Source organism: Lygodium microphyllum, chromosome 15, assembly GCF_053477565.2.
Source record: "Lygodium microphyllum isolate KBCC chromosome 15, Lygodium_microphyllum_v1.1.10, whole genome shotgun sequence".
Lineage (NCBI taxonomy): Eukaryota > Viridiplantae > Streptophyta > Polypodiopsida > Schizaeales > Lygodiaceae > Lygodium > Lygodium microphyllum.
The window spans coordinates 2,610,242-2,625,143 of NC_141149.1; the positions used below are offsets into that span (position 1 = coordinate 2,610,242).

Below are 14,902 nucleotides of genomic sequence, written 5' to 3' on the forward strand. Positions count from 1 at the left end.
CTGCTGCTGTGAATTCTGTGCAGCATTACCATTTTGTGCATCTACATCATCAATCACATCTACTGGTTTATACCAGCTACTCATCTCATCAAAAACAACATCTCTGCTCACTGTAAACTTACGAGTAGAAGGGTTATAGCATCTATACCCTTTTTGCTGCAGAGAGTAACCAATAAAGATGCACTTCTCAACTTTTGGATCCAACTTGGATCTCAACTCATCTGGCACATGTACATAGGCAATGCAACCAAAAATTTTCAAATGAGAAATATCTGGTTTCCTACCAGTATACTTCTCCTCTAGAGTCATTCCATGTATTGCTGCAGTGGGAGTCCTGTTCATTATGTAGACTGCTGTAGCAACTGCTTCAGCCCAATAAAAATGTGGCAAGTCTTTTTCATTGAGCATGGCACGAGATACCTCTCCAATATGCATGTTTTTCCTTTCTGCAATTCCATTTTGTTGTGGGGTATGACTGCATGAATATTGCTGCTTTATGCCATGCTCCTGTAAGAACTTTGCAAACTCATTTGAGAGGTACTCTCCCCCTCCATCTGACCTTAGGCATTTTATCTGCAGGCCTGTTTCTTTTTCAACCATAGCTTTAAGAGTTTTGAAATGCTCAAAAACTTTACTTTTCTTTTTCATAAAATACACCCAAACTTTTCTGCTATAGTCATCAATAAAAGTGACAAAATAATGACAGCCTCCAAGAGATGCAGCTTTAGTAGTCCACATATCATAGTGGATTAATTCCAATGGCTTCTCACTCTCTTGAACATGTCTAGGAAATGGTTTCCTTGCCTGTTTTCCAAACTGACAGGCTTCACATACCTTATGCATTTCTGCAACCTTGAATTTTGGCAATCCTACAACAATATTTTGGGCCTGCATTGATTTAAGTCGCTGTACATTAACATGACCAATGCGTTTATGCCAGATATCAATATCTGCAACTACACCGGTCCCATGTGCAAACATTGCTGCACTCAATTCAGACATGTCTGCATCCAATGTAAACATTCTGCCCTTCTTCTTTCCTTTTGCTATCAAGCGACCTTTATTTTTCATATCCTCAACAAAGCATCCATGAGGATTAAATCTGACCTGCAAGCCCTGCTCAACCATTTGACCAACAGAAACCAGATTCTTGGTGATATTCAGGACATGAAATACATCGGACAGGTATTTCTTTTTCCCATCCTGCATAGACAAAAGAATTTTTCCAATCTGCACAATAGGATGTGCAGTATCATCACCAGTCTCCACAAATCCTGGTTTTTCCATTTTCCTTGCATCCTCCATCCATTCTACATGACCTGTCATGTGGTTTGATGCACCTGAGTCAACATACCATACATCATTGCTTTCTTCTGCACTTGTCACAGAATTGTTCATGTGCTGCACCATAAACAAATGCTCATTTCTGTCATCACCCTGTCTACTAGAAGATGCATAATTCCCTTGTTGCAGTTTTCCATTCATGATGTCATTCTTCTTTTTATAGCAGTCTTTAGCCATATGACCCATTTTACCACAGTAGTAGCATTCAACATTACTGTTTGCATTTTGGCCTCTTTGCCATCCACCACGACCTCTTTGGCTCCCCCTGCCTCTAGAGTTACCACGTCCTCCTCCATAGGACTGGTTTTCTTGAGTTTGCTGCATATTCTGATTTCTACCACGGCCTCCAAATCGGCCTCCTCTACCTCTGCCTCTACCTCTTCCAGCATTTGACTAGAAGACAGCTTCCTTTGAAGTTCCTCCTGAAGAAGATGCACCACCATTTCTCTGCTCCTCAGAAATTAGAAGAGCAATCAACTCCTCAAAATCAGGAAATTAAAACTGGGCCTTTTCCTGAGTGCGTGCAGAAAACTTCCACCTCCAAAACAGGCCCCGAAATGGCCTCAAATCAAAAAAACAAGGTCGCCGAGGGCTAAAGCCATTCCCCTGCAGCATATACTGCCCTCTTGCTTCACCGCGAAGGGCGTCTCAACCTGAGACAATGCACTCCTGCACTTTCCGGCTGTGCTACCTGCAGAGATCTGCTCCCAAAACAGAAAATGAAAGCAACACTGCTCCTCTTACCAGAACACCGCGAGCTTGGCTTGCTTTCTTGAGCTCCTTACCACGAACAAGGCTCTGATACCATGTCAAGATTGTGGGAGAGAAGGAAGGAGTCTCACTTGAAGCTTTCTTGCTTGCACAATGGGGGAATACACACAGAGATGGAGGCTGAAAACAGTTTTCCTCTTCTTAGTTGTGTAAGCCAAAAAGAACTCTCATACAAAGAAATAGAAGAACCCTATATATGGGTCTTAAACCAAACTCAACTAACTAAGGTGGCATACTAACTGAGCCACGAACTAGAGTAGATAAGGATAGCTGTCATGTAGCTATTATTCATGGGCGGTGTACCAACCACGTCTGCAAACTGACAAGTCGGTGACATAAATACACAACGGTCACCTTGGCGTATCACGAGTGGAGCTCGATATCTCAACAGTCCATATGGCCGAAAGCCTTCTCCATCCAAAATAAATGCTATCAGCAAAATGTAGGAAGAATGTACAAATGTTTCAGAAGTGAGAAGATTTCTTGGTGCATGTGTCTTCTACCTTATTTGGATACCACATTTTGCCCATGTTGCTGAAAGTCTTTATCAGCTTCTGAGAAAGGGCCAAAGGTTTATATGGGAAAAAGAACACACTCAGGCTATTCGAAAACTCAAGAAAATGCTGACCTCAGCCTCCACTTTAAAGAGGGCTAACTACTCTAATGGACAACCCATTATACTCACAGTGGACACAAGTCCAATTGGAATAGGATGGGAGTTGGTCAAGACGACCTTGAAGGCAATAGATATGTAATCCACTTTGGCGCGAAGGTTCTTAATGAACGACAAAGAAGGTATGCTCAAATTAAAAGAGAGCTTTGGGGAGTAGTAACTGCATTAAAATTGGCTAAAAATTGAAACATATATGGATGAAGAAGAATCAGAGTTTATAAATGATGATGTTAATGCAGGTACAACAAAAATTACAGCAAGAACAACAGGTTCAGCTGCTAAAACAAACGTTACTGCAGCAAGGAAGGATGAATCAACCAAAGAAGGACAATGGACAGCTAGTAAACAGCATATTTAATATTTTGTTATGGTTTGTTCACACTTTAAAGAAGAATATTATGCAGATGATTGGCTAAAAATTGGCCAATTTTTTAGCACTATGGCAAAGAAGGAAGAATGGACTAATGAAGAGTTCAAGAGAATTAAGAGAAAAGCCTATGGTTTTTTCTTAAAGATGGATACCTTTGGAGGCATGCGAAAAAGAAAGGAAGGGCGCCTGTTCGTGTCTTAGGAGATAAAAAGACACAAAGACAGGTCATGCAAGAATTCCATGAAAGCTTATTGACTGGTCATAGAGGCATATGGGGCACTTTTGCCAAAATAAAAGAAGAATTTTGGTGGCAAAATATGTATAAAGACATTGAGCATTTTGTTGAGTCTTGTCATATTTGTCAAATGTATTCTATGGTAAAGCATAAAGATGGGCTTCAGCCTACCTATCCTTTATCCATTCACTATAGATGGGTTATTGATTTAGTAACCATGCCTACAGGAATTTGGAACATGAGATATCTAGTACTTGCTAGAGAAGATCTCACAAATCAAGTGGAAGGAAAGGCCTTGACAACAAAGTCCACTCATGCTGTTTGTAGATTTTTACTTGAAGAAGTATTTTGCAGGCATGGATGTGTTGCTAAAGTAACTGCTAATAGAGGGGAATTGGTTGCCGATGAGGCTCGCCATTTCTTTGCTCAATTGGGAATTAAGTTATCTCTTACTTCAGCCTACAATCCTGAAGGAAATGGTAAGAGTGAAAGAGGCCATCAACCAATTCTTAAAGCTTTAGCAAAATCATGCAAAGGGAAGATGAGGGAATGGCCTAAAATGCTACCATTCACATTATGGGCTGATAGAACTACCCATAGTGCAGTGACAGGATATATGTTGAAACTTATGCATGGACAGCCACCTGTTATGCCTATTGAGGAATCCATTGTCACATGGAGTATCTTGCCTTGGGATGAAGGCATGGATAGAGAAGAATTGCTATCTTTACGCATAAGGCAACTTGAAAGAAGGCCAAAAGATGTCAAAACAGCCATTGAAAGGCTAAAAACAACAAGACTAAAGAATAAGAAGAGATTTGACAAGCATCATCGACTCCATCCAAGAGCTATTCAAGAGAATGACTGGGTTCTTGTCTATGATAGCAGTCTGTACAATCAATATAGTGCTCGTAGGAAGTTAGCCAAGCGATTGTTTGGACCATATATTGTAATAGTACATAATAATGCTACTTACTCTTTGGCTGAAATGGATGGGACCATGATAAAGATTCCAATAGCTGGGAAACGAATCAAACTCTTCAAACGAAGAGAATCTTCAACTTATGAACTTGATGACTTTGAAATAAGCCCTCTACTTGAAGACATGCAAGAAGAAAAAGACTTAGAGAATGAAGATGAAGAAGAAGACCCTCCTTGACCTGTAATCTTATAAAATGGCACATGCCGGAGGATGTGTAGGTTAGGAGGGGGTGAATTGTTAGATATGATCAATGCCCCACCCTCATTAGGTGCTACCAATGATCCATGGTGCTAAAAAATGTAAGGCCCCCATTATGAGGAGAAGCCAAATGTGAGCCCAGACATTGGTTGAGTCCTGACTTGTATATCAGATGAGCTCTATGTGACCGAATGGCAAAAAGGTGATTGTTGTGGGTCTAATCTTTGGGTTAGACGGAGTGGTTAAGCTGGTAGCAACTTGAGGCGCATTGCATCGAGTTGTGGTGTAAGGGAGTTAAAAGGGGCCCCTATTGTGGGGTTCGGGGGGGGCTGCGGAAGCGGCCCCTGGCTGGGGGGTCCCAAGGGGGCCAGCGGCCCCCCTGGCGGGGGTCCGAGGGCAGCGCCCCCGGCCCGATGGTAAAGGGAATATTCCCTGGCTGACTAGTGGAGGCTCATATGGTAGGTCGGTCAGCAGGCCAACCTAATGACCTTCGCGGGCTATAAAAGCTAAACCCCTTCGTAGCCATCACTTACTGATCTTTCACCCAGTCAGAGTTGTTGTTTCAGCTAGCCTTAAGCTCTTCACCTATCTTCTGTCTAGATCGCCATCTAAGCTTCACACAGTGCAAGCGCACGGGTGGACAGAGCCATCTTTGTATCAGTTGTTTGAAGTTAAAGAATTTACTGATTCTCCTCTTATTTGTTGTGTACTCTCTATCTCTTTCTCAGATTCTGTTCACTGCGCCGTGTAATATTTTACATGAATGTCAAAGAGGTTACTGTTCATAATATAAATCATGGGATTCTTATGAATACAGAAGAGCTTCACTGGAAGTTAAATAAGAAATTTGCATACAAAATTTAGACATTGCTATCCAATAATCACCTTAGTTACACAAGTTCTTTTGTATTTAGCATATAATTTTCAGTTATACCATGTATACTTATGAAAAATAAGTCTATGGGAATCTACAACTTGGTCATCTGGAAGAAATTGACAGTCTGCAGGAAAAATCACATTAATTCAGGTACAAAAATATGATCTGAACCCAAGGAAGATGCCAAAAACTGCCAAAAGTCCACTAGGTCCACATGGGACCTGGAGTAACAAACTTAAGTGACCAGCAAGTGACCTAGGCTGGTCAAAAAGTGACCAGGGACTGAGCAGGGAGCAGCCCGCGTTTTTCGGCGCAAAATGCGGGCTGCACTGTCTGAGGAAAATTGGAGAGAACTGGAGCTTTGGTGCATGAAATGGAGCATGCAAACTGAAGTTCAACAGGCCCAACTACTGAAGATGTAAACAAGGTGAGAGCTCCACTTCTCTGCCTCTTTGGTCTGACGAAAATGCATGCTGAAACAGTCTATAAAAGAGGGAAATCTGAGAGAAGAGGATTCAGCCTGCTCTTATGCACGACTTCTCTCATTTTGTTTACCTTATTCTTGGTCCAATGAAGCCCGACTTGTACCCAAGTACTTGAGTGACTTTGGGCAAAGCAAAGGGTGAGGATATTGAAGACTTATGGGCTGCTATGGGCTGGAATAACCAGTCATAAACAGGGCAGCCCACTGTTATGGTCCATTTTTATGAGTAAAAATTGGATTTTTATGGTTGTAATGGAAGAAAATGACATCTTTTCTTCAGGACATTGTTCATGAATGATTAGAAGTGCTTCCTCTTGAGTTTATGCACTCATTTTGAACTTGATTATGGGCTGGAATTTTTTGTTTTAAAACAGGGCTGAAGCTAAAATTATACTTTTTCAATTCATTTCATGTATCTTTGGCCCAAATCTTGGATGTATTTGAATCTATCAACAATATACTTGAACTAAAGGATTGAAATCCATCTATGTACTTGAAATAAATGCCATTAGAGCTTGCATTTGACATTCATAAATGAATTGAGAATCTGAAAATATCCTTTATGATATGATGTATGTATCCAGAGGCATTTGATGTAATCAAGTTAGTCTTATTCCTTCTGTTCATATATGCTAAGTACATAGTGAAAAGGATTGATCTCTTCCTCCGTACCTAAATCATTTCTAAATCCCGGATCTTATTAAACCCCAATCCATTTTCCCTTCCCGAATCTTGAATCCTAAACTCTTCCTCTGCACTAAAGCCCCGCTGGTGGACCTTCAACTCTTAATCGACGACAACGTGATACATTATACATATATATTTTTTGATTGACCTCCTTGAGTATCTAATTAGCAAAACATACTACCACATGTGGAACATATAAGAGCAACTTCTTTTTGTTATCTTGTTACACAAGGTTCATTACACATAACTTAGGTACCATATATGAATAATCAATAAGAAAATACTTTTGTAAAAAATTAGGATTTAATTCTTTTATTATGGTCCCTATAAGAAACTTGACTTCCACAAAATCATCTCATTCCCTTGCAAAGACTCTTGACCCCTCAAGATAATTTTCACATCTTGACTAGTAATTCAAGGTTAATCTATCCCTAATCTTTGAAGGGGATCACAAAGCTTTGCATCCCTATCATAGGCTATCAAAGGATCTAGCTCAAAGCATCCCTCAACTCCTTCATCTAAGGTGATGTAGAAACAACACAATTGGCATCTTTCACCACTTAGCACTTGATCCTAGATACCAAGTAGTGCTCTTTTAGGTTTATCTCAATCACTCTAGCATTTATGTTGAACCTTGGTGAGAGTCCAATTGACACTGACCTTGTTGGTCCCATAGATTTAATAGCCATAGATTTTCTTCTCAATTTATCTTATGGATCCAACAACCATGTATCCTCTTAAATCTTCTTACTCTTTTAGAAGCAAAATGAAAAAGAAAATATACCAAAGCAAGGAGTACAATCTATTTCAATCAACAAAAAGATCAATTAAAGAAAAACTTTTAAGTCAAATAAATATAAAATAAGAAACTCAAATCTAATTAATATCATGACTCAATATGATATGGTCTACATTCTCAATGCCATGTTATAAGTTCTTTGCTCAAGCATCTTTCTTGAGTTCTTTAGAAGTACCTTCTCTAACATTTAAAGTAATGTTGATAAAGATTCCACAGAAGAGAGAAAAATCTAGGCAAATTTTAATAAAGCTTTTGCGCATAAGTGGAGAGAAGAAAGAGAGGGGAATCTCAGTAGATTTTGGTAAAGCTTCTACACAAATATAGAAGAGAAGGAAAAGATAAGAGAGAGAGAGTCTCTCTCTAGCTTCACCCATGCTCATAGAGTGGTGTCTCCTCTAAGATAGGGGGCGTGTGGGGGGGTTACTCCTAGCATTTTTAACCTACACCACCAATGACCTTACATAAAAGCTAGCTAATTTGTGTGCTTTTTGAAAGATTTTACTTAATTTTGAAAGTATCCATGTTTTTATGAATTCAAAAGTCTAAAATACAAGAAAGTGTGGTATTTTTACACTCACGTACAACTCATATATAAAAATTCCTATACAGTGGATAGAGCTTAAAATGGCTATAATTTTTTATCTAAAACTTCGAATTTGGTTCCATTTGAACCTTGCGATCCTAGTGATTAGCTCTATGCCAAGATTAGGGGAAATATGGACTCAAAAAGAGTGCTTTAGCTTAACAACTAGTCACTTTTCTAAGCAACATAATTATGATATGGACCAATGGGAGAGAGGGAAGTGTGCACATTTTATACATTTCCTTTTCTCCCTTCAACCCACAAAGGTGTTTTAATAAAAAAGATAGTGGTTTTTCATATTTAAAATTCCAAAAAGATGGATCATGGGTTAAAAACTTTTGGAGGGATGTTCAATTTTCAAATTTCAAAGGGAGCCTTTTCAACTAAAAATTAGTTTTTTTGAATCATTCAAAATGCGCAGCTTCCAAATCCTCTTGTTGTGACATGAAGATTGGCTCCACTAGAAGAAGACACATTTGCAAACTTGGTTGCAATTTATATAAACAAACCAAGCGTAATCTCATTTAAAAATCCTTTAGAGAACCCATACATGTCGGAATTGAACCATGTACCTCTACTTTTAGAAGTTGAGGCCCTACCACTAGACCAATAGCCAAACTTAAAAATAAATATAATAAGCAATATTTCAATCTTCTTCTTTTTTTTCTCTTTTCCACAAAAACCACTCATAATTTTTTTCAAAACCTCTCATGCCCTCATCATGACCTCTAGGCCTATTTGTTCCGAGATTACAAAAAGTAATTGTAATGTGCTTGGGTTGTGACACGTTTTAGTAGTCGATCGAGAGTCTGATCTAAAAGATGCTGCTTGGCACTCCCATGGAATGTCATAGGGTTTGTTGGATAGTGAATCCCGAGTCTACTCCACAACGAAGCGTATCGGCCAACCCTGTTAGGATTGACCTGAATCTTTATAGGTCTCTAATGGTCAAGTCATGCTACAACCTTCTAGCATCGGTCTGCAAATGATCTACTTTGCGTAGAGCATCTAAATTGAGGCGGATTCACATCGCACTTGGTTCATAGAGAATGGGAAATGAGAGGGATGCATCACTCGACCTCTCTACCCATAGGGTAATTTCCCATTCCGATCCCCTAAAACAATATGAGCCAAGGTTTTACCCTACATTATCTAAGGTTAATACGTCATCGCGATTTGAATATTGAGAAGCCTCCCAATTCTCTAGGACCACCCTGCCATAGGATGGACCCCTTGGGGGTTCCGCCCACCAGCTTCCCTTGATAGCTTTAGTTTCCTACTTACCTAAGGGCACATTAGTGGTAATACATACAAGCAGCTTCCTTAATTAACCCATTAGTCACATGTTCCTTTACATAATTTAATGCACTGACACGAGAATAGATAAGATAAATTCCTTGAAAATAAACTTTATATTAAAATTTCAACTAAGATACAAATCCCATCCATAGGATGACTCCCACAATCCATAAGGATGCATCTTATTTTCCTCCAAGTTTTTGCATTGCACTAGTAACACGGCCTTGAGATTCCTTCCAACCGAGTCACATAGGCCGTCTGAGTAGGACTCGAAGAGGCACGGTACTTATAGCCAGAGCCCCTCCTGGCACACCCGAGCATCCTCCTATGAACATACGTTTCTATGGAGAGACCTCTCATAATAGGTTCGGTCCACATTCCCAACATGGCTATCAAAAACCCCCTTGGATAGGGTTAGTAGCTAGCTAGGGGTGCTCAACAAGCCTTTCCCAGGTATTTCAACCTGAATCCAATTTGAAAGATTTTATTCTTATCAATTTCTTTGTTAGATGACTCCTTTTCCAAATAGGTGTTCCTAAGTACAAACACAAGGAGAAATGCACAATATGTACTAGATAATTCTTTGTTCACTCTGCCAAAGGAAATTCTGATTTGATGTGATAGCATCTAGTCTTGGCTTTATCCCCATTATCGTCTGAGATTTCTAGAGAAAACCTAATATAATTTCCTCATTCTTTTGAATGAAGGACTATCCTTGCAATGTTGATTGCAATTTGGGACATTGACTTCCCTACAACAAAACCCTACATATTCATTTGAACTAGGGTTTGTCATGTAATTCATATAGTTACTTAAGGACTTTGAATTCTTTTCAGCTTCAAACAAGATGGGCCTTGAGAAGAATCCTTTCAACTTCTAATACTTTAGGGTTTGAAAATCTTTCAACTTCCTAGGAATCTTATGTATTCTATCACAAGTTTAATCTATGTTTTGTGAGTTGTAATAGGATTTTCTATTATTTCAACCAAGCAAATGGATGCGGATGCATAAAACCTATCTGGCCTAATTGCAATTTAATGCATATTCTTGAATCTTTATATATATATATATATATAGGCATGAAATTTACATGTAATTTATTGCAATTTAACGGCTTTTAAGTGCAATTTTAATCCATCATTTAAGATGAATGTGATGAACAAAATTTTCCAAGTACAATCATTATCTCGAAACATGCTCAATTAAGTTGTGATAATTAATGTAAACATTCTTTTCTTCCAATTTCTTTTCCCTAATACAACGGGTTGCACCTGATTCACAAGAGAAGCATTTCTCGTAGTTACGGTCCCTTGGTTTGTGGTCCCATTGGTTGTGGTGGGAGTTTCAATGTCTGAAGAGATCTTTCGCATAGGGGCCATCGTCTGCAAGGATTCGAGAGATAAAGAAGGAGGAATGAATTTGAGATTGGAGAGCCTAAGAGAAGATGGCTTAGTTGAAGACCGAGATAGGGGGAATTGAGCTAACTCTCTCCCTCGCAGCCTCTCGGTGCAACTCCTCTCTCTCTCTCTCTCTCTCTCAAGTTCCTTCTCACAATCTCTTGGAGGGGTATCCTTCTACCTTCCTTTCTCTACCTCTCTCTTGCAGCCTCTCGGGGTCTCCTTGTGCTTTCTTAAATTGCTCCTCATGCCTCTTATTTAAAGTAAATTAGAGAAGAAGGGTTGTGGCTGAGAAGAAGACCTCTTTGTGGAGGGGATCTTAGAAAAATCAGTGATTTGATGCCCAAATCATAAATCTGATGGATCCTTTGGCTCCGAAAGGGGAGTAAAATCACAAGACACTTGCTTAGAAATCTTCCAAATCACTCCTTCTTCATGTTTGAAGTGCTGTTTATTGCCTGTAAATTGCAATCGCAGCGGTTCACCAATCTTTCTTCTTTTCAATTAAATCTCTAAAACACGATGAAAAAAACCATTTGCTTTTTTTACATGACATCCTGTTCTAGAAATCTCCATAGCTTTTTAGAATATTTACAATAAGTAATATCTAAAATATGTTGGGTTTTGTCAAAAAATCTAATATTTTTGGACCATCCATACTACACACATTAACACTAATGATTAATATGGCTCATAACTCTCATTCACGTTGTAACTTTCGTGAAGGGTTGCTACGGACCTTGTAAATCCATAAAAAATTTCAAATTACGACTCTCAATTTTTTAAATATTTTTTATTAAATAAAAATTATGAGTTATTAATGTTCGTTAGTTTTAATTTTAGTTAGCATTTAGTTAGTAAACGTACTAACTTATTAATTGACTAACTAAATTTCGAACTAACCAACTAATTTTTAATTGCATGGAAGTATTATAGGAATCTTCCCCTAATATATTTCTTATGAGGCCCTTTTGGAGTCCATATTTCTTGATAAAGCTTATCGTTTCACTTTATATGTTTGAGAAATTTCAAAAATACCAAGATTGAATATCCATATTTTTCCATCAAGAATTCTTACCAATATCTTACTAGAAAATTAAATATCGAGTGTTCAACACTTTTGCTATTTGATTTTATATATTTGTCAAATTTTTTCTAGGTCCTACCAAAATTCTTCCAAGTAATATAGGCAAACCTTACCAGCCCCTCACGATTATCCTCCAAAAGCAACAAGGCAAACCCCAAGTCATATATCCTAGGCCATGCCATAATAAGAGTTCAAACCTTGGGTCATCCAATTTAACGTTGTCCGCACCTCATAGGGCTGATTTATAGGGTTATGATCACCACGTTAGATATGCTCGTGTAGTAAAATTATGTTCCCAAAGGCCATCCGCCTGGTGCGCAATCGGCCCTACAAGACTAATCCACTAATCACAGCAACAAAAATATTGTAAATCTAATTTTTGCCCGGCAGACGAACAATTTCCTGTTAGTTAGTTAACGACAAGTTCTTGGCCTGGCCGAGCTCGTGGGTCTTAAAGCATTTCGAATGCTGTCGCCATTTGTTGATTGCAGCTGGTGTTAGTCGCCTTCTTCGTCTTCTTCTTTGCCGCCTTCCTCCTGATCAGTATCCCCTGCAGTAGCTGTGGCGATGGTAATCACTAAGCATTTCGTTCTCACGAATCACATACAGTCGGTTACTTCTTTTCTCCCGCCTTCACGCTGATCCTAATCAAAATTATCGCATTTGCGCTGCTCATTCTAATGAAATCAAATTCAAGGTGATCTATCAGCTTGCTAGTTTGCTAGTTATTCTAGCGTTACGTTAATCGAATTGATAGATCGATGTAGTACCTGAGTTCGGTCCGTTTCAGCATAAGCCCAAGTGGGTCGCTTGTCTGATCATGACGAATGCATGGAGTACTCGAACCCAATTAGGATAAACTCAATTGGATTATGATCATGATATCAGTGGCATAGGCGTGCATGGCGCCTGATAGTGAGATATATGGTTTTTAATCAATCGATCATGATGGATGCATGAATGAAGTAATGAAAAATATCAGCCGTGGTTGAATATTAATTATGGGTGCAGTCGAGCTTTCGCAAAGGAGTTGGCGCCGCTCGACGTGACAAGAACAAGGGCCGCACGCAGGGCCTCACCGAAGAGCAGAAGCAAGAGATCAGAGAAGCCTTCGATTTATTCGACACTGATGGCTCCGGTATCGTAATATGATGCCGCCATATCATCACTGTTGCCATCACCTAATATATTCGTTACAAACGCCACCAGATAAAACACTGTTCAACCGGAATCTTAATTCATTGCTAGTTAACTCATGGGTGATCATGAGTCAAAATTAGTACGACGTACACGCACATTCTTAATCTCATGAATCACTGATTCCTTTCGTCTTCGACCGTATACTCTCGGAAACATTCCATTTCTATTCGCTGTCATTACCATCTTCTGCTAATGTTACTAATCCGCATTTCTTCCTGCGTCGAATAATTGCAGGCACCATCGATGCAAAGGAATTGAAGGTTGCCATGAGGTGAGCGGAAGTGATCTTGATCTGATAATTTGGGCATTCGGTGATTTGTATAAACTTACACATCTTGTCCAGGCTTATGATTATGTGAACAAGATCAACAGTTTTATATTTGGCTAGCTCATTCAATTACAACCGCTTCACTAAGATTACGGTAAGCAAGCCCTCTGATTAATTAATTATCAATGTTGCATGTGCAGAGCCTTAGGATTTGAGCCAAAGAAAGAGGTATGCAATGCAATCACAATATTCAGGCAATAGCGCTGCTAGCTATTGATCCCACTTTAATTAGAAACTGTTACAGTCTACTTATACGATGGATGTTTGACGTAGAGATGCTTAAGTATATTAAGGGTCGATCGTCCTTATCGTATCGGGGGTGATTAACAATACTGAAGTATGCATTGGCTGGAATGGCAGGAGATCAAGAAGATGATTGCAGATATCGACAAAGATGGTAGTGGAACCATCGACTTTGAGGAATTCTTGCAGATCATGACCACCAAGATGGGCGAGCGCGACTCCAAGGAGGAGATTATGAAAGCTTTTAGGCTCTTTGATGATGATGAAACGGTAATCAGAATAAAATGAGTAAATTAGGATTGCATTGTGATTGCTATCATGATCTCGCTATTACACGCAGACAAACTCATCAAGACCTTTTATGAAATGCATATTATTCTAACCTTAGATGATCGAGTACCGTTATGAAATAATATTGTTTATGTGGTCGACACGAGGAACATATCTCCTTGGTTTCCTTCAGGATGGAGCATTCTTTACACTTGCATCCTCTTCCTTTCTCTACCCTAAGTACTAATGCATATTCTTAGTAGTAGGTGTTGCCTCTTGCTTCCAAAGTAATATATTTCCTAGTGTTTTAAAGCAATCTCACACATGCATACAATCCACCTTTCTCTCTTTGTACTTTAGGGAAAAATATCTTTCAAGAATTTAAAGCGAGTTTCAAAAGAACTAGGTGAAAATATGACCGATGAAGAAATACAAGAGATGATTGACGAAGCGGATCGTGACGGTAAGTCCCTGATGCAAAATTCATTTGTGTGAGATCATCATAGTACACAAATTGATTTTAACCAATTAGAGATTTTCAAATCCATACTAAAACATTTCCTCATAATTTCATGCTTACCATTGCGCATAGGTGATGGGGAGATAAATGTAGAAGAATTTTATCGGATCATGAAGAAAACAAGTTTGTTCTAGGTGACTTAGAAGTCCAAGAACCATGGAACTTGCTTAAGGAACTTTTATTGGAAAATATTATCTGTATTTTCGTGAGTTGAAGTTTTACTAGTAAATAAAGCAATCAATTCATGTTTTGGAAAAGATTTGAGTTCCTTGGGTGACTAGTGTACGAACCATTATTTTACTAAACATGTTGCCCATTCATATGAGAATTTTATTCTAATACAATGTATCTCAACTCTACTTCTAAAAAATATTTCAAATAGTTAGACCAATGTATATGTCCACATAAGTCTATTGCAAACCACTTCAAATGTTTTTTTTTTGCAAATATGTCCATGTAAGCTCATTCATAGCAACATAAGTTCATTTTGGACATTCCCCATGATTTTTGCAACCATACCTTCGTCTCTAGGTACATATGCATAAGACTTCACTA

The 14,902-nt window shown here is 38.8% G+C and overlaps 1 protein-coding gene across 1 annotated transcript; it reads left to right on the forward strand.

The window, feature by feature from the left end:
• Nucleotides 1-12,203: 12,203 nt before the first annotated feature.
• On the forward strand, nucleotides 12,204-14,604 carry LOC148024205 (caltractin). The gene is made up of 7 exons (XM_087693672.1): nucleotides 12,204-12,356; nucleotides 12,798-12,924; nucleotides 13,221-13,257; nucleotides 13,455-13,482; nucleotides 13,675-13,827; nucleotides 14,188-14,290; nucleotides 14,420-14,604. Exons 1-7 carry the CDS (start codon nucleotides 12,354-12,356, stop codon nucleotides 14,479-14,481), a joined length of 513 nt encoding a protein of 170 aa, XP_087549798.1. The 5' UTR covers nucleotides 12,204-12,353; the 3' UTR covers nucleotides 14,482-14,604.
• Nucleotides 14,605-14,902: the final 298 nt, after the last annotated feature.